Consider the following 21,344-nt stretch of genomic DNA (forward strand, 5'->3'; position numbering starts at 1 on the left):
AAAATGACCAAAGAGTCAAAACAAATAAAATGTTCATCAACTGACGAATGGGTAGCCATCAAATGTAATATTATTCAGCAATAGGAAGAAGGGAAGTACTGCTACATGCTAGTGTGGATGAACCTTAAAAACATCATGCTGAATGAAATGAAAAAACATTATGTTACATGAAAGATTGCAAAAGACCACAGATTGTATAATTCCATGTCTGAAATATCAAGAAATAGGCTAATTTATACAGACAGAAAGTAGATTGGTAGTTTCCTAGGGGAGAGGGTAGGAAGAAATGGGGAGTGCCTGCTGATGGGAATGGGGTTTCTTTTTGGTGTGATAAAAATGTTCTGAAGTTGATTTTGGAGATGATTGTACAACTCTGAATATACTAAAAACCATTAAAGTGCATACTTTGAATGAGTGAATTGTATTTCAACTATAGCTCAATAAAGCTATTATTTAAAAAGAGCAAGAATTATTCTCAAGTTCTCTATGTTGGGCAGGTGGGTAGAGTATATTGTTACTCACTAAGATAGAGAAAGATTAGGGGGGTATTGAGTTCAATTTTAGATTTGTTAAATTTGAAGGATTCACAAGAAATCCAAATGAAGATAATCCAGGAAGTGAGCTATACATATCTGTTTTTTAAGAATGTGGTCTACACAGAAAATTTAGATTTGTGTCACCACCATATAGATGGCAGTTGAAGAGAAGAGTACATAGAACAAAACTTTGGGAAGACCAAGATTAATAAGACAGGAAAAGGAACCAAAGCCTGTAAAAGATAAGAGTAAGAGGAAAATCAGGAGTGTGTGATATAATGGAACCAGTGAAAGAGATTGTTTTAAGGAAGATGGAGTAATCAGCTGTGTTGAATGTTACTGACAGGTAAGATAAGGTCTAGACTAGGTGATGGTAGCTATCAGTTATATGGGAAGAGTAGTGTGAATGGGAGTAGTGGAGATAATAAGATTGTGGTAAGTTGAGAAATTCGGGAGCTAAGAAATTAGAGCCCAGGTTTGGATTCGAAGAAGAAGAAGAAAGAAGATTAATTAGGGATATAGCATGAAAGGTTTTTCTTTTCCTGTCTTGGGGAGAGGGTTGCTGTTAATATGAAAGAAATGTGAACATTTTTTAATGCTGATGGGAATGAGCTGGTTTGGATGCAGAGTTTATAAGTGTCCTGGAGATAAAGGAGATGATGTGTAGCATGAGATAGTGCTGAGGGGGATCTGAACACAGGTAGGGATATTAACTTTAAATATGAGGAAGGATAGTTTTTCCATGATAACAGGAACAAAGAAGGAAGAAGGATAAATGGAAGCAAATGTGTTTATAGGTTTGTTGATAAGACATATTCAGTGAATTTTCATTGAATGACTTTCTGATTCCTCTTTGTAATCAAAGATCAGATCACTTGTTATGACCAAGTGGTGATGTCCGTGGATAGTGTGGAAGTTTGAAATAGCTGTGAATATTGCAGAGAATAGTAGGAAATATAATAGGACTGGCAGTCAATACTGAAAGTCAGCACTGATGAGTGATCTTTTATAGTGATGCCAATTTGTTTTACTGTAAGAATCTCTTCTCTTGGGTTAAAGTAGAGGTCAGCTGGGCCCATGGCCTCTTTCTGGAAAAAAAAAAAAAAAAAAAAAAAAGCTCTTTCTTGTCTATGGCTGCTTTGACCCTACAGTGGCAGAAATAAGTAGGTGGTAATGACAGAAATGAGTAGTAGTCCTCAAAGCCTAAAATGTTTAGTCTTACCCATTATAGAAAAAGTTTGCTGACCTTAGGTGTAGATCAGTGTGGATAAAGGTACAGAGAAGGTAGACATTTGGAGTCATCCAAAGTTAAAGTCTCCACGGAGTGAAAGAATTAATGACAAAGGAGTTGGAGATATGGTGGGTGCAGTATTGAACCTCTGAATCCATGCTGAAGAAGGAAAAAAAGCAAAGACAGGAGGAACTGATAGGAGTTTGGGGTTATATTTGGATGTCTTGGAAATAGTTGGGAAAAACTAAAATGAAAACGGTAGAAGATTGTGGTCATACACTGAAATTGCTAATGTATCATACCTGAAATGTATGATTTTGAAGAAAGAATGAGTATAGGTGATGAGAGTGCTGGGATATGGTAGCTGAGGTTGAATGGGACCGAGAGGCAGAGTACTGACTAGATCACCTGTGTAGATGATGAAGTTCCCCAGACTGGAGTAGAGAGGAAGATGGTGAACCAGGTGGTTGTCTTTTCTTCATCTCTCGAATTTATTAGAGAAAAACTGTTTCCCTCATAAAAGGGACACAGTGCAATAAATAACATAGGATTTATATTTTTTAAGATTTATTTATTCATGAGAGAGGCAGAGGCAGAGGGAGAAGTAGGTTCCCCACTGAGCAGGGAGCCCAGTGTGGGACTGGATTCCAGGACCCTGGGATCAAGACCTGAGGCAAAAGCAGACACTTAAGCAACTGAGCCACCCAGGCACTCCAATAACATAGGATTTAAAATTAACAGGTTTTTGAGGGTATCACATTCCTATGTATAAGTCAAGTAAATGGCTAACGGTCATTTAAAAATTGGTAACAATGTGGAAATAAATAGAATGTTTTTACTGATTTTGTGACTATAATTAGAACTTAAATTTTTTTAATGTCTTTTGATTATCAGACTGCAGATATATTTAATTTTGAAGAAACCGTTTATAGTCATCATATGTCTCCAGTTGCCACCAAACACTGTTTGGTAGCAGGTTTGTACTCATACTCTTTTTCTTTTCAACATTTTGAAACTTGCTTGCTCTTAATACCTAGTTAGTTTTAATATAGATATTTAAACCCAAATGAACATCATAATTAAAAAAAAACTCAAGTATATGCTATATTTACATTCAGTTTTATTGGTATTGTGCAAGTGGGGCACTGTGCTAGTGGCTAGGATTCAAAGATTAAGAAAGTATATTTTTGTTCCCTAAGGAGTTAATTTCCAACCATCAAAATTTCAAAGATTTTACATGAACAAAATTTGGTGAATTTTTCAATTCAACACAATTTAAAAAATGGAAATTATTTTCTTTTCCTTTGTTTATGGTGTTATTCAAATTAAACATCCATTTTTATGAAAGCACCTACAAAAAGAATTTTCATGTGTGAAGAAGAAAAAGTGTTTTTCCGGTATCTGGTATCAGGTCCCTATGATTCCATTATTTATTTGGCACTGCATGAATGTCTTCACCTGCAGACACTAGTCAGTTGCATCGTCTGTAGAGAAGAGCTGGGCACTAAAATGTCCTCAAGGTCCACTCAGACTGCCTCCAGAGTCTCTGGAAGTATATCATTAATATGGAAAGTCTGAGGCATTAAGTAACGTTATTTGATATAATAAAATAGCATAGAATTGTGCATATACATTGTAGCAATGCAGATTTCCTGGTTGTGATACTGTGGTATAGTTACCTAACATTAACAATTGTAGGGACAACATGGGTGAAGGGTACACAGGGTCTCTCTGTCCTATATTTGCAACTTTCTGTGAATCTATTATTTCAAAATTAAACATTAGACGATAATGTAATAATACAGCTCTCTTAGTGCTAAGGTATAACTGCAATTACATTTTCTAATTATAAACATTTAAAATGATTTGAAGTATATTTTGGCATACTTTTTTTATATTTCCGTGTGGATACAGAGAAGATATTATGATTCATAATGGTAGTTTCTTGTTTCCTTTTGGTGATGATTTATAAGAAAATTATCTTAAACCATTTTTGTTTTTGTTTTTACAGTTGGTACTAGAGGGCCCAAAGTACAACTTTGTGACTTAAAGTCTGGATCCTGTTCCCACATTTTACAGGGTATTTTTTTTTTATTTGAAACAACAACTACTTTGAGTAAACCATTCAATAAAAAGAAACATTACTAACAATGTATTCTTTGTAACTGACATGACTGATGTATTTTGTGCTAGTTGTTAAAAGTCAACAGGGAAATAAAGATCCTTCTGTGCATTATTCTTATAAAACTGAACTATTGAGGAGACATTTATATAAACAATACCCATAGGGTAAACTCAAATGATATGGGAAGTCTAGCTGAAAATCTTATCTTATTTCTACATTTAAAAAAATTATTTATGAAACTTACATTGGTACATTTGTCTTATGGGCATTGTTTAGTATTGTTCTTGCTAGGTGCTTTTTTTCCCTGAATGCAAATATTTTAGAAAAAGCTATTAAAATAATATTTTGGTTAAGATATATTAATTTGAATATTTTTGCTACTTTCTTATCAGTATTAGATCATCGATTCTAAACAATGGAAAGATGGCTTGTAATTTGGAAATTTACATTTTTACTCATCCCTGAGAAACACATAATATACCAAGAGAATTTTGTGAAATGGACAACATTTGTTTTAAATTGTCATGAATCTCTAGTAATATAAGTTAGGTCGATGAAAATATCTACTTTGAATAGTTCATCTAGGCAAAAGTGAATTAAAATGCTGAAGTCAATTATCCTATGAATATGCTTTCTAGAAAAAAAATTTTATCCAAATGCTCTCTACAATCATGAATTTTTTTTAAAAAATTCTATTATAACTTTCTGAAAAGTTAGAAGTCATTTTTTATTCTCTAGAATGTTTAACTTGTATGGTTTGCTGCAGTGGATTTTTTTGTGGTAGATATAAGTCAGTGAGCTTAAGCTATGTTACTTAATGGTGGATTCACTTTTGAATCTAACAGCTGTATTAAAAAAGATTCATTTGCTCTTTCCAATGCGAAACCAGGCCATTTATAATGAGATAACATGTGTGAGAAATGCCGCACAGACTTCGTATTAATATTTAAACATAGATTATTATAAATGTGAAAAAATAATGATCATATCAATTTATGTTTAGTATTTAGTCTTCACTTTCTTCAAAATCAGACATATTTAATTACACTGTATCTTTTGATTTTTCAAGCATTTACAGACTTTTCATACAGTTATATTTGCAGGTCACAGACAAGAAATATTGGCAGTTTCCTGGTCGCCTCGTTGTGAATATGTCTTGGCAACTGCAAGGTAACATGCAAATTATTTGGTTTTGAAGTTAATAATTAATGATAAAAATTTCAAAAACACTATTTTTTAAGATGCATATTTAGTTATTAATTAGGTCCTTTAAATAATTGAGTTACAGTTTTTAAGTCCTGTCACTACATATCTTGAAGGTGCTCACCTTTTAAAACACAGAAAACAAGAGAATCTCTAGCAATGCAAATCTGCTAGTACTACCTGTAAAAAAAAGTATGTTGTCATTTTTTTCTACCTGAGTATAAGTATTAATTTTAAAACAGTAGCATTTCAGTTCATTTTCTTTAATACAGAATTATTTTAAATCTGATTCAACATTTATTCATTGATTCAATTTAATAATATATAATGTCTACCTATAATGAGCCAAGCAGTTTAATCCCCAGAGAAGCTTCTGTTAGTAGTTTATAGAATGTGATATTGAGATCTATGCTTTCTGAAATAGAACAAGTCTAGAATAAAGCTGTAAAAAGACTGCCTAAGGAGGTGTGAAGGTGAAAAGCTAGGTGCTGGTTGTGGGTGCATGATAGGGCAGATTTATATTATTCATGCCTTACTTGGTTTTCCTCAAACCATGGGAAAGCTAAGAGGCTTTCAGTTCTCAGATGGACCTAGTAATCATGTTAGGAATCAGATAAGTCCAAATCTTATCTGTTTCAGAAAGTACTTAAATCCTCAGACTCATCCCATTATAGACTTTTCCCCAAGCTGGAAAGAAAGAAAACCATTTTGAAAATGGGAAATGCTAGACTTTTGCTTGCTATTCTAATTGGCTAGCTTTGATGATAATCTGTGAAAAGAATCAAGACTACAGGAAGAGATAAGCTCTGTACCTACAGAGAAAAGATTTATTTAGAAATAGGCTTATAAAATGCGTTGTATTCCTCTTTGTAATTAAAGGGATCTGGATAAACCCAATTTGTTAGAATATTGTTGAGGTCCTTTTTGAGAACATGATAGCATTAGTTAAAGTGATTTATATTTTTTTTAGGAGTAGTTGAAATTGATAGGTGATCATGGTTTTTTGCCTTTATTCTTTTCACATACTTGAGATAAAAATAAGTGTCAGAATTCTAAGAGACATTAAAGTTAATTCTTGTATATCTTGCAAAGATTGATTTGAGTATAGGAAACCAAATATAAATACACCTTAGTTTTTTCATATGAAAAGAAAACACCAAATTCATGCAAAATGAACTTATTTTTTTAAGATTTTATTTATTTGACAGAGAGAGAGAGAAATCACAAGTAGGCAGAGAGGCAGGGGGAAGCGGGCTCTCTGCTCAGCAGAGAGCCCGAAGTGGGCTTCAATCCCAGGACCCTGAGATCATGACCTGAGCCAAAGGTGGAGGCTTAACCCACTGAGCCACCCAGGTGCCCTGAATTCTTAAAGTAAAATTAGTTAGCTGCTTGATTGTCTAGAAAACATTTGAATAATAAACAATAGAAAAGATGTAGTAAAAAGCTTGCCAAAGGACAAGCTCTAAAACTATCTAGTTTTGGTGGAGGAACCATTAAAAACAAAATAAAAATAAGCAGAATTCTGTCCTTCTGATCTAAAAAAAGTTTACCTATTTTTTGGGGGGGGGGCTGTTTTTTTCCCACTGCTTTTTGCTACTTTTGATTTTGAATATTTGATGAAAAGGCAAAAGTTAAACAACCCAAATGTACAAATATATTTGCACTAATACACTGAGACTTCTGTATGCCATAATACTGGAAAGGTAGGTGAAGAGTACAGTCACTGTCCTAGCTATATATGTCAATGTAACATCTATTTCTTCTTAGTGCTGACAGTAGAGTAAAATTATGGGATGTGAGAAGAGCATCAGGATGTTTAATTACTCTTGATCAGCATAATGGCAAAAAGTCACAGGCTGTTGAATCAGGTAATGAAGAATACATTAATATAGAAATATGCCAGTGATAGTATTTTTATATTGAAAATTTTTAATTGAAACCAAGTAATTAATGTATAGGACAAGTTGCAAATTTTATGATTTAAAAAATGCCATTCACAATAAATTGATTTCTAAAAGTACATAACTAAATTATGGTTGTCTTTCTTCAAGATAGGAAGAAGTATGGCATTTCATCTACCTCTAAATTTTCAAATGCAGAAACATTTCTGAGTTATTTTGTTACTTTTTTTCCTCCAGTGAGGTCAACTAATACAAATTCATTGCCACTTAGAAAGCTACAGTAAACAAGGAATAGTAACATTTTGTGGCCATTGCATGAAAATAGAATTTGCAATTTGTATTACACATGTCAGCTGCTATCCTGGTGATAAAGTACCTCAATTTCATTTTTCCAATAGAATTTAATTTCTTTTTTTTTTTTTTTTTTAGTTATTTGAGAGAGAGTGTGTTGCATGCATAGCAGGCATTGGGCAGAGGGAGAAGGAGAGAGAATCCTAAGCAGATTTCTAGCAGAGGGCAGAGCCCAATGTGGGGCTCTATCCCAGGATCTGAGATCATGACCTGAATGAAATCAAGAGTCAGACACTTAACTGAGCCGCTTACGTGCCCCTAGAATTTAATTTCTGTATAGGGTAAGATTCTGATTTAGCATTAATTGTGGACCAGAAAAATCTTAGGATGAACTATATACAGTTTTGTGATTGTTTTAATAATCTTTTTAATTAAATTAATCAGGCTCTTGAGAATTATGCTTTCTCAAATTTGGTCATTTTGAAGGTAATACAAATTTTGAATCAAACTAGAGCACTTATTCTTTCCCTATTGAAGTTTTTTTAAAAATAGTAAATACTAGTATTACTGATTTTTAATAGTCCATGAAATGACTTTTAGATTAAAAATGGAAATATTGGGGCGCCTGGGTGGCTCAGTTGGTTAAGCAACTGCCTTCAGCTCAGGTCGTGATCCTGGAGTCCTGGGATCGAGTCCCACATTGGGCTCCCAGCTCCAAGGGGTGTCTGCTTCTCCCTCTGACCTTCTCCCCTCATGCTCTTTCTCACTATCTCTCTCTCAAATAAATAAATAAAATCTTTTTTAAAAAATGGAAATATTATATGAGAAATTTGTAAGGTGTTTAAAAAATTTAATGTTAGGCATGCATTTAATTGAGTTGTACAGTACAGCTTACTCTCTGAAGAAAAATTATATTTGGCAAGATTTCTTCCTCTTTAGTTTTCCTGTTTTTCTCCATTTTTATGGCTCTAATTTATATGGCTTATGATATTCAAATAATCCAAATATAATCAACTTGTATATTTTAAGTAATTCAGATAGTTGTCCTTTAATATGTTTAAATAACTGTATCATCAAGCATTAAGTGTATGCTGACTATAATAATAGATTAACTGAATTGTATTTTTCATTGCAGCAAACACTGCTCATAATGGGAAAGTTAATGGCTTATGTTTTACAAGTGATGGGCTTCATCTCCTTACTGTTGGTACAGATAATCGAATGAGGCTCTGGAATAGTTCCAATGGAGAAAACACACTAGTAAGAGATTTTAAATATCTCCAACTTTTCTTTTTTCTTTCTTTCCTTTTTTTTTTTTTTTTTTTTTTTTTTTTTGAGTAATCTACACCCGATGTGGGGCTTGAACTCACAACCCTGTGATCAAGAGTTGCATCCTTTACTGACTGAGACAGCCAGGTGCCTCTCTCTAACTTTTTGAATATATATTTTTAAAATGGATCTGTGAAATATACTTGGAGTCCTTCTGTAGATTTAACTCTTTTCTGGTCTCTGTATTCCAGTTTTCTTTTTATATTTTTTCATTATGTGAACTAATAACTCTCACATAGGACAGTCCACCCTACCATGCCCCCACCACATTCTCCCCACTTAGTGGAGAATTATTGCTCTACTGTGCATAATGTGAATGTGCCATATTTCTCAGGTATGTTGGAGAAGAATAAAAGATTGAGAACTGATATAAATTAAACTTATAGTCAAATTTTATTCTCTATATGACTTATAAACAAAATCTAAGATGAATGTTATAGTACCAGAAGATATGGTATTTTAATACTGAACTAAATGTGTTTTAAATGTGCTAGATTCTTATGTGGTATTTAATTTCTAACACTTTTAAAAAATTTATGTTATGGTTCTTACCAGGTATAACTGTGGTTTAATAACTTTCAGAATAAGCTAATAAGTTTGTAATTTGGTGGTAATAGTAATAGCTAATATTTATTAAAGTGCTTATGTGTCAGATACTGTTTTAATAAAAATTAACATATAACATGTACTGAAGCATATAGGATCTTATTTAATCATCAAATCAATGCTGTAAAGGTAGTTACTCTTATAATACCTGTTTTACACGTGAGGAAATGAGATATAAATGGTTAGGTAACTTGCCTGAGTTAAAACAGCTTTTTAAAAAGCAACAGAATTTGACTCTAGATTTCACTCTTACCACAGTGGTCATTATACCAAATACCTTATAGCATTTACTTAATACTTTAAGGTAGGTATTGATATTAATCATATTCCTTTCTTTTTTTTAAAGTGTATTTATTAATTTAAGCATTAAGTTAATACTTAATTAAGTATCTTTCCCCCACATGGGGATAAGACTCAACAACCCCTAGATCAAGAGTTGCATGCTCTTCTGACTAAGCCAGCCAGGTGCCCCATTTCATCTTCCTTTCTTTAACCTCCTTTCTAACTAATTCTCTTTTAGATACTCTAAATATCACTTCTTTTAGTAAATTCTAATTTTACTGTAAGGTCAAAATTGTTCATACTAGAGTTTGCTCATCTCTCATGTACTTTATGAAGTGCTTCTTCATTATATCTCAGACTAGAAACTTGTGCATTGCAAGTTTTAATTTAGAATCTTCCATTCATTATAATTGTATCATGTTTCTAATCAAGTCACACCTTTCTTTTCTCATTCATTTATTTAATAAGTATTTATTGAGCACATCTTGTTTTCCAGACAGTATTATACGGTAGCAGACAAAACACAGAAAAGTCCTGTCCTCATGGAACATACATTCTAGGGAGAGGAGGAAAGACATCCATCCATCCATCCAAGGAAATGAAGTGAGCCATCAGATATCTGGGAAGGCTAACATTCCAGGCAGAGGAAGGAAGAAAGGAGAAAGACCCTGAGGCAGGAGTGTGCTTGGAATACCCAGGGAACATCTAAGAGGCTCTTGTGTTAAAATAGAGGATACAAGGGGAAGAGTACTAGGAGATGAGGAACAGAAGGAAACAAACAGGACAGGATATTGGCTTGTAGGCCTTTTTAAGGGCTTAGGCTTTTTCTCGAGATGAAATGGAAAGCCACTAAAGACCTTTGAGTGGTGATGTGTGGGGTCACTTTGGAAAGGTAGGTTGGCATGTACATCACAGGTGAATGTGATAAGTATAAAGGGTATTGACTATATATATACATGTTGGGGTGATTTTATTCCATTTTTCTCTCCTTCTTGAGTGTGATGCTCATACCTCATGGGTTTTTGCTAGTAGTAAGTCCATATCTTGAGTAGTGTGTTTAGAATGGATAATACATTTTAAAATTGACTTGATCTAAGTAGTCATTCATGCAGAGATGACTAGAATAGCCCAGAAACTCACCTCCAGAGGACACTTAAAGGAACTGGGGACATTAGTCCCAGAAAAAGTAACTCGGTGGAAACACATTGCCTTCAAATATTCAAGGCCCTGTCAGACAGAATTGGAAACAGATTCCAGTCCTGCCATTTAGTAATATGGGACGTTAGTCAGTTTATTGAAGGTGACATTATAAAGGACTACGGTCAGAGTTTTAGTGTCTCCATCTTGTAAATTAGGGTTATTATGTACCTAAACAGTAATTTTAAGGATAAAATGGAAGTATGAAGAGTGGTAAGTAATTAAATTGTTAAATAATTAAATACCTATTAAATAATAGGTATACCATAAATAACTTTTTATTATGTGATGTTTCCTTATTAATAGTACCCTAGTGAGTTTATTTTATTTTATTTATTTATTTGAGATGGAGTGAGAGAGAGAGGGAGAATGAGTGAGCAAGGGGCAAGGGGAGTGGTGCAGAGGGAGAAGGAGAAGCAGGCTCCCCACTGGGCAGGGAACCTGATTCACGGCTCAATCCAGGGACCTTGAGACCATGACCTGAGCCAAAGGCAGACACTTAGTACTCTAGGGTGTAGCTGGTTCTCCCATTTTATGCTTCTCTTTATGTGTTTTCTTATGCTTTCTTTTTGCTTTTAAGAGGGATTCATCTTTACATCTCTTTTTTCCTCTTCAGTAGAAACTTCTAAATCTTAAAAATAAATATCAAGAAAAAAGACATAGGTTAAGAAAACTTTATCTAATCCTAACCTTAAAGTTGTAAATATATTTGTTTTCTTTGGAAACTTCTGAAGCTTATTGTCTGAAATTAGATATTCTGCTTCTTCAGAGATACTTCTCTGAAGTATCTACATTCTGACTAAAGGTTCTGGACCTACCTCAGTAGCTTGTGCTGCTTGTTGTTTTGTAATGTGACATATTTATAAAAACAACCTTGCCACATTTCCCAAATACTCTTTCTAGTTGTGATTAACATTTTGGAGAAACAATTCCTGTGATAAATTAGAAGCAATATTGGGATGCCTTGGTAGCTCAGTCAGTTAAGCCACTGCCTTTGGCTCAGGTTATGATCCCGGGGTCCTGGAATCAGGTCCCATATCGGGCTCCTTGCTCGGGGGGAGCCTGCTTCTCTCTCCACCTCTGCCCCCCACGCTGCCTGCTTGTGTGCTCGCTCTCTTCTTCTCTCTCTTTCTCTGACAAATAAATAAATAAATAAAATCCTTTAAAAAAAAAAATTAGAAGCAGTATTAAATGTGTAAGGATTCTTAGAAAGTCAATAAATTTTACTTAGAATATTTAAAAAATAAAATAAATGTTAAAAAGTTGTATAAGCGGGCGCCTGGGTGGCTCAATGGGTTGAGCTGCTGCCTTCGGCTCAGGTCATGATCCCAGTGTCCTGGGATCGAGTCCCGCATCGGGCTCCTTGCTCAGCGGGGAGCCTGCTTCTCTCTCTGCCTCTCCCTGCCACTTCGCCTGCTTGTGTGCTCTCTCTCTCTCTCTCTCTCTGACAAATAAATAAATAAAATCTTAAAAAAAAAGTTGTATAATTATTTATAGGTTATATACAAATACTGTTGTGAACCTGTGTTTAATTAAAGGTGAATTTCTTATTTTTTAAATAAAAAAGAGATTAAAAATATAACTTTTCATGTTTTCTTCTCACACCTTATGGATTATGTTGCAGGCTTCTTGAGGTGTGGGAACAGTGCTCTGGAGACCATTGCCTTGGAGAACATAACAAGTAGTTGCAGGGAAAATGCCCAGGGAGACAGGTTTTGGTCAACAAAAGAACAACAAATTCATGATAGCTCTTCTGGTATTGCCTATTTCAGTTACTGGTATTACCATTCACTATGACCAGTGTCTAGAATTGGAAGTCTACACTTTATTGTTCCCTGCCCCTTATCCCATGTATTCAATCAATTACACACTTCTTAATTCTTCCCTCTTAATTGTTTTCATATCTTCCTTCCACTTACAGCCTCATTCTAGCTCCTTATGATCTATTTAATTACTGTAACATTCTTCTAACTTTTCCCAAACTTATCTCCCAGTAGAAGTCTTTAATCATTTCCTCAATACTTCTAGGTTATTAAAATCTGATGCTTTTGCCTTTTGCACACAAAACCTTCATGAGCTGTATCTTCTAACTCACCAGCTTTAGGTCTTGCCACTTGCCATATTTTACTCTGTTGTTACTGAACTACTTAACAGGTTTTTAAAAAATACTTTGGTCTTGAGGCACCTGGGTGGCTCAGTGGGTTAAGCCTGTGTCTTCGGTTCAGGTCATGATCCCAGGGTCTTGGGATCAAGCCCCACATCGGACTCTCTGCTCGGCAGGGAGCCTGCTTCCCCCTCTCTCTATCTCTGCCTGCCTCTCTGCCTACTTGTGGTCTCTGTCTGTCAAATAGATAAATAAAATCTTAAAAATATATATATACTTTGCTTTCTTGCCTTTCCATTCCAAGGCACAGACTCCTGCCTTTGCTTTGAAATAGTGTTCTCCTTCCTATTGTAGCTGCTTCTTGCTTTCAGGGTTCATCTTAGACACAACCTCTCTATAATTCCTCTTGTCTAGCTCAGATGCTTCAAGTACCCAGTGCTCACTTGCAGTAGAATGTACTGTGATCATCACCTCGGGAATGAAGGAAAACTAATTTACAATAGTGTGGCATAGTGGTTTTTTTTTTTTTTTAAAGATTTTATTTATTTATTTGACAGACAGAGATCACAAGTAGGCAGAGAGGCAGGCAGAGAGAGAGAGAGGAGGAAGCAGGCTCCCCGCAGAGCAGAGAGCCCGATATGGGGCTCCATCCCAGGACCCTGGGATCATGACCTGAGCTGAAGGCAGAGGCTTTAACCCACTGAGCCACCCAGGCACCCCGGCATAGTGGTTTTTGATTAAGGCAATCCGGATTTAGTTTCTGATTCTGTCATTTGCTATCCCAAAGACCTTGATCAAAATATTTAACCTTTCTAAATGTTTTTGTGTAATAATGCTGACTGTCTCATAATATTGTTTTGAGTATTACATGAAATAACATGTGCAAAACATTAAGCACATTGATATTTCCAGCAAATATTGGCATTCAGTAATATTACCTGTCATTATTATTGTTATGCTGATCATTGTTTGACAATAAAATAAGCTACCTTGTGATGGAATCTCTGTGTCACTATAGGTGACTAGATATATAAATTTCCTGGAACAGTAAAAGGAATTCATAAGACAAGGAGTTGGATTTGCCATCATCTTCATCCAAAGTCCCATATCTTTCTCCACTATAAAAATATTTTCAAAGCCTTGGGGCACCTGGGTGGCTCAGTGGGTTAAGCCTCTGCCTTCAGCTCAGGTCATGATCCCAGGGTCCTGGGATCAAGCCCCACATCGAGAGCCTGCTTCCCCCCCCCCCCCCGCCTGCCTTTCTGCCTACTTGTGATCTCTGTCTGTCAAATAGATAAATAAAATGAAATCTTAAAAAAAATATATTTTCAAAGCCTTTATTTACCCCCTTTAAGACATTATAGCCCAAAGTAGCCTCTCCTCTACAGTACTTTCATAATAATATACATCATGCTATTTATTATACATTGGTAAGCATACATAGTCATAAAATGGGAGCCTTGGACAATCAGCTAGTATGTTTGACACATGGTGAACATTAGTGAATGATAGATCCTTCCTTTCTTTAATCTGTTACTAGAATTTCCTTCCTTAGGTATTGAAAAGATACTGATGATTTTGAGTCCACAAGTGATTTGATCACAGCAATGATTTACAAAGATTAATAGGACTGTAAGTTGCAGGATGGGGTGGGGAATGCCTAAGGATGAAGATAAGAGAGCTAGTTCAATATTCATACCTGACTTAATACTTTCCAGTTCATATTTGGGGAAGAATGTGGTAGAGTGGAAAGAACTCAGCATTAGGTCCTCCGACAAATGTGAATAAGGCCATCACAGTCTAGCAGTTCAGAATTTTTCTAAATGTGTTTTTTTTTTTTTAAGATTTTATTTATTTATTTGACAGAGATCACAAGTAGGCAGAGAGGCAGGCAGAGAGAGAGGAGGAAGCAGGCTCCCCGCTGAGCAGAGAGCCCGATGCGGGGCTCGATCCCAGGATCCGGAGATCATGATCCGAGCCGAAGGCAGCGGCCCAACCCACTGAGCCACCCAGGCGCCCCCAGAATTTTTCTAGTGGGAGCAAAGGATTTCTATTTGTGTGTTTTTTCTCCATTCTCCTTCCCCACTGTCATTCTGCAAGCAGTTACACATAGAGGGTCAGAAGATGCAAATAAGTTATACTTTTAAACATATATGGGAGTACATCTAGGGACTTACTGGATACCTTTATGTTCTAGGTCCCTCATGTACATTATTTCATCTGATTTTTCATAGTAACTCTGGTAAATGATCCTATTTCTATTTAAGAATTAGAATAATGAAATTCAGAGGCTAAGTCATTATCGAAAGAGGCAAAAGAAAAGAAAAAGTGAGTGGGGAGTGGAGTGGGTTTCTGCAAACCAAATCTACTGAATTTAATATTTTACTGTTTCATTCTACCACTGCTGCAGTGGGATAGCTGGATGCATACGCTCATTTCTGTCACATGTTAACCTGAAGGGTGGATATAAGGCAAGTGTAGTATTCACAGATGATTAGCATATATCCATTTGGGCCTCAGTATGTGTTGATAGATAGATAGATAGAGATATTTCTATCTTTCTTAAAGATTTTCTTTATTTATTTGAGAGAGAGAGCATGAGAGGGGAGAAGGTCAGAGGGAGAAGCAGAAGCAGACTCCCCGAGGAACTGGGAACCCGACAGAGGATTTGATTTCGGGACTCCGGGATCGTGACTGGAGCCAAAGGCAGTCACTCAACCAACTGAGCCACTCAGGTGCCCCGTGTGTGTGTGTGTGTATTTTTTTTAAAGATTTATTTATTTCAGAGAGAGAAGAACTCAAGGAGTGGGAGAGGGGGAGAGAGACTCTCAAGTGGACTCTACTGAATGCAGAGCCTGAATGCAGGGCTTGACTCCACAACACTGAGATCATGACCTGAGCCAAAATCAAGAATTGAGAGCTTAACCCACTGAGCCACCCAGGCATCCATTTATATATATTTTTAATTATATACACACACAAACACACACACACACACACACACACTCCCAAATGACCTTTACAAAAAGGCAAAAAAATAAATCACTGTCTAAACTCTAGTGTTGGGGCGCCTGAGTGGCTGAGTGGGTTAAGACCTTCATCTTTGGCTCAGGTCATGATCCCAGGGTCCTGGGATCGAGCCCCACATCGGGCTCTCTGCTCAGCAGGGAGCCTGCTTCTCTTCCTCTCTCTCTCTCTGCCTGCCTCTCTGCCTACTTGTGATCTCTGTCAAATAAATAAAATCGTTAAAAATAAATAAATAAATAAATAAACTCTAGTGTTAGCTATAGTATTGAGAGTATTTTTAGTGATCTTCCTGCTGATAAATCGTAAATGTTTAGCTACTGGTTCTACACCTACTCTGAACTGCTTAATCTAAATTATCAACAGGATAATTTCAGCACTATCAGCACTATCAATTTATTTTGCCCAAAGCTTCTCAGACTTTAATGAGCCTTTAGATCACCTAGGGATCTTATTAACGTGAAGATTCTTGTTCAGTAGGATTGGGATAAGACCTGGAATTTTCTTTTTCGTACTGCTGAAGAGATGCTGGTATTGGGCTTGCACCTTTGGCATACAGGTGCAGAATTTTTATTTTTGTCCTAAATTGCAGTTGTGTGTGGATATATATATGTATTTGTGTTCTGTGCTTTTTTATAACTAGTTTTTATCCTTACTTCCTGCATGTTTTCATAATTATTATTTTTAATTACTATGTAAACTGTAGAGATATTGTAACATTATTAGGAATTTATATTAACATTAGTTATTTTGCCATTCTAGGTAATGCTGCATTGAATTCCTCTGAGTATATAGCTTTTTCCTGTTTAATTATTTCCCTAAGATAAATTCCCAGGAGTAATTACTAGGTCAAGGAATAAGAATAACTTTCTTTGTAATGGGTACAAAATTTCAGTTTTGCAGGATGAAAAGAGTTCTGGAAATTGAGGATAATGAAGGTTTGCACAATAGTGTGAATGTAATGTCACTAAACTGTACACTCAAATATGGTTAAGATGGCAAATTTTATGCCATGTGTATTTTGCCACAATTAAAAATGTTTTAGGGGTGCCTGAGTGGCTCAGTCGTTGAGCATCTGCCTTTGGCTCAAGTCGTGATCCCAGGGTCTCTATCAAATGAATAAATAAAATCTTAAGAAAAAATATTTTAAAATAAAAAGAAAATTATTCCCTCCCCCCCCCAAAAATAACATCTTTGCATTTTGTTGCATAATAAATAATTTTTCCTTTTAGAAGGATTGACCAACATGTGCCACCAACATGTTACCTCACTTGTAATGGTACTCACTGTCTCAAGGTTTCTTGAAATTTTTTACTAAATGGTCTAAAGTGATTAAGATTGCCTTAATTTGCATTTTATTTCTAGACTGGCTTAAATGTAAGCATTCGCTTTTGTGGATTTTTTTACTATTTGTATTTTACTATTTGTATTTATGTGAAACATATATTTATGTCATTGGCTCTTGTTTCTTTGTTAGAACCTTGATCATTTTCTACAGATTTAATAGCAGCCCTTTCCATAGTATAATATTTTAAGTAAATATTTCTTCTAGTATTTGTTGTCTTTTTAATTCAGATTTAAGAAATGAGTAATGTTACGATTTTACATCCTGCAGGTAAACTATGGAAAAGTTAATAATGACAGCAGAAAAGGATTGAAATTCACTGTCTCCTGTGGCTGCAGTTCAGAATTTGTTTTTGTACCATATGGTAGCACTATTGCTGTTTATACAATTTACTCAGGAGAACAGATAACTATGCTTAAGGGACATTATAAAAGTGTTGACTGCTGTGTATTCCACTCTAATTTCCAGGTAAGAATGATCCTTAAGGGAATTTAAAATGTTCAGGTAGCTAGCTTGCCAAACTGGTTATATACAGAAGAGTAAATTATGATTGCAGTCTGAGAAATTACACTTGTAATCCACATTTGAGCTAGGGTTTCTTGAATAGAGGATTATACAGGATAAAGTTTTAGATAGTATAGGATATTTGCATGAATCAGTATAATACTGTGAAACTTGACTGAGATGAATTCTTTCTTCTGCATATCGGTTCCATTTATTTACCAGATGAAAATATCTAGCAAATTAAAAATAATGTCTTGCAGTCAATTTTGGGGGGAAAGATGGAATACTGTGTCTAATCTCAAAATACAGTTTTACAAAAAAACTGATTTATATATGTGAGTCTATCTCAGATTTTATTTCTAATTTATTTCCTGTCAGTGGCTAATCATTTACTTTTGAGTTGATCTTTCCCTTTCATTTTACCAACAGCAGATTTTTTTTTTTCAGAGAATATTAGCACAAATTACCTCACGTGTTCCTTTAAATGAGTCTCTAATATAGCAAAACTTGGTATTTTCTGTATTTTGTGGTAAAGAAAGTGAGGTTCATGAGAGTTAAATACTGATAGGATGAAAACTAAGGATTATTAGAACTAGGAAGGGTGTCATCACCTGGTAAAGTTCTTAATCATTTATTCATTAATGCTAATTACTTAATTTGTGTCTGAACTACAGTAAGATACACAGTGCTTATTCTTCAGCCAGCACACTAAATGGCAATAGCCATTATTAAAATATTCAAATACATATTTTACTTTTTGTTAAATAGCTATTGCACCAAGCACCCTAAGAGACCTCTAGATTCACCCCCTTTCCTGGGGCCTCCTAGTTTACACCTCAGCCCAGCACCTAAGAGGGACTGTCAGGATCCTGCTTATACTCTTTGGCTGTTATGTCTGCTGATTGGTCAGTATCCTGATGTACTAGTTATTAAATATTTTTAGTATTACTTCTGAGAGAAGAAGACTAAAACATCAGAGAAGTGACATGCATTGCCTCAAACCTGCAAGTAGTTATTCACAGAGCATGGTCATCTATTCAAGAAATTCTTGTACCTCTTTTCTTATGCCAAGTCACTAAGAGACACAGCCAAGATTTTAAACCAGATATCCTGACTATAAATTACTGCTTTCTACCAAATCAGAATTCCTAACACGTGTGCCTAGAATAGATCAAAAGTGTGCCAAGATACTGGTCCCATCAGCCCCTGGAATAGCCGGGATAAGCTGGTCACAGCCAGAAACCTGGGCTAGTGGCCTCCTAACTCATCCCATTTCTCTAGGTGCTACATATGCAGGCTTGAATCACTGCACTACATCACAATTTCCAGCTCTTACCCCATTATATTCATTATGATTTTTGAAAAGGAGAATAATTCTAAGTCTCAAAAGCAAAATAGGGTAGTACTTTGCATCCACTCAGCAGTAGAACCCTTTTTCAAATTAAATACTACACAGAATTCACAACCTGAAAACAAAATTGATAGTTATAGTAGTTCTATCATAACCATAAAAATCTAACAAGATATACCTGACATTGAAATAAATAATGATAGTACTGGTTTATAACACATTGACTAAAATAAGGATACATGAATCCATTCAGGTATAAGTACGTAAGCTAATAAATTGGAAGTCTAATGAGGAGTGGGATATTTACATAGTCCCAAAGTACCTCCCTACAAAATTATAAATTACAAGGCAAAATGTGTAGTTTACCTTGAAGAAGCCTGGCATACATCACCTTAATCAAATGATCAAAGTTAACATCCCAATTACATGATATTCCTTCAATGATAGTCCTGGCAAAGATGTATCACCTCAATTTAATCGTGAGGAAACAAGAAAATTTGAAGGGCATTCTACGAAATAACTAGTGTGTATCTTCTAAACTGTCAAGGTCAGGAAGGCCAAGGGCAGACTGAAGAACAGTTCCAGATTGAAGGAAAGTTAGGAGACATGACAACTAAGTGCAGCATATGATTTTAATCTGGACCCTTTTGCTATGAGGGGCATTTATTCAGACAGTTGGTGAAACCTGAATGGAGTCTAAGAATTAGCTGGCAATAATATATCATTGTGAATTTTTTTATTTTGTTGGATGCACTGTAATTTATGAGAGTGTCCTTGTTCAAAGGAAATACACACTCAGCCATTGAAGAGTGACAGGATTCATGTTGTCAGCTTAGTCTCTTATGTTGATTTTTTTTTTAAGATTTTTTAAAATTTATTTATTTGACAGAGATCACAAGTAGGCAGAGAGGCAGGCACAGAGAGAGGAGGAAGCGGGCTCCCTGCTGAGCAGAGAGCCCAGTGCGATGCGGGGTGATCCCAGGACCCTGGGATCATGACCTGAGCCGAAGGCCGAGGCTTTAACCCACTGAGCCACCCAGGTGCCCCTGTTGATTTTTTTTTTTTTAATCTAATTTCCCAAATGAAGACCTAAACTTTTCCCAAAAACCTTAACACTCAATTGAAATCCTTCCATTTACCTGAAGTCCTTATTAGTCATTCTAATTTAAGTCCTGTCTCTTTCTTAAAACATTTGCAGAATTTCCTTTGTCTCTATCAGTGTGTCAATATTTAACCACAAATTGCCTTGTAAGCTTATCTGACCAAGTTATCTTGGAGATGTGTGTGTGCATATGTGTGTATGTGTGTTTTTATTCTCAGGAAATTAAATTGCTCAAGGGTGCTGAACATTTGAAAATACCTTTGCATCATTCACAGTTAGTGTAACTATATATTCAAGGTTAAACAATACAGTCTAGAATGTTGTTCCCTTAGGAAGTTTGATAATGTATAACTAAATCAAATTTACTTTATATTTTTACATCTATGTTTCCTTTTATTTGTTGTTTTTTTTTTTTTAAAGCTTTTATTTATTTATTTGTCAGAGAGAGAGAGAGGGGTCATAAGCAAGGGGAGCGGCAGGCAGAGGGAAAAGCAAGCTCCTTGCTGAGCAAGGAGCCTGATGCAGGACTCCATCCCAGGACCCCAGGATCATGACCTGAGCCGAAGGCAGCCACTTAACTTTAACACCGAGGTGTTCCACATCTATATTTCTATGAATAACTTTATAATCTTAATTTCCCTTTATCTAGAACCTTTAATTTTTTTTAGAAAAATACAAATTGTACCATACTTCAAACTTTTTAAGATGAACAATATTGAAAATAAGTAATTGCATACAGAGCAGGAAAAAACTTCACTATTAGAAATGTTTGTGGGCACCTGCGTGGCTCAGTTGATTAAGCATCTGACTCTTCATCTCAGCTCAGGTCTTGATCTCAGAGTTGTGAGTTCAAGCCTCATGTTGAACATGTTGAAAAATAAAATGTTTGTGTAGAAATAAGAGATAAATTTGTGTGGGGAAAAAAACCACTTAGTCGTTCATAGTTTTACTTATCATTTTTCTGTTTTTTTTTTCTTTTTAGACATTTCCCTTTACATAGCCTTTTCTCTTCTTTTTAATTGACCTTATGTTCTACATCTTGCTTTTTTCCTTCACAAGATGACTCTGTGGCTCATATCCTTCGCTTTTCTCTTGACATTGAGTATTTTCCAGTGTCATTAAACACTCTTAAAAAACAAATTTAATGATTATATGACATCCCATACTATGAATGCAACATAAATTTATATATAAATCATTACCCTAGTTTTGG

At 35.3% G+C, this 21,344-nt stretch overlaps 1 protein-coding gene across 5 annotated transcripts in view; it reads left to right on the forward strand.

Annotated features, from left to right (window-relative positions):
• ERCC8 (ERCC excision repair 8, CSA ubiquitin ligase complex subunit) overlaps nt 1-21,344 on the forward strand; it is a 59,687-nt gene that overhangs the window by 28,427 nt on the left and 9,916 nt on the right. For 4 of the 5 annotated variants that reach the window (XR_004381667.1, XM_032849986.1, XM_032849993.1 and 1 more), the window contains 6 exons: nt 2,662-2,743; nt 3,779-3,847; nt 4,996-5,062; nt 6,863-6,963; nt 8,423-8,547; nt 17,445-17,642. Coding sequence is in view for 4 of the 5 variants with exons in the window: in XM_032849986.1 (XP_032705877.1) it covers nt 2,662-2,743; nt 3,779-3,847; nt 4,996-5,062; nt 6,863-6,963; nt 8,423-8,547; nt 17,445-17,642 (642 nt within the window). In the remaining variant the exon portion in view is untranslated. The remainder of the gene's footprint in view (nt 1-2,661; nt 2,744-3,778; nt 3,848-4,995; nt 5,063-6,862; nt 6,964-8,422; nt 8,548-17,444; nt 17,643-21,344) is intronic. The other variant, XM_032849997.1, reaches the window with a different exon arrangement.

Source organism: Lontra canadensis, unplaced genomic scaffold, assembly GCF_010015895.1.
Source record: "Lontra canadensis isolate GAN:19392208 unplaced genomic scaffold, GSC_riverotter_1.0 scaffold4, whole genome shotgun sequence".
Lineage (NCBI taxonomy): Eukaryota > Metazoa > Chordata > Mammalia > Carnivora > Mustelidae > Lontra > Lontra canadensis.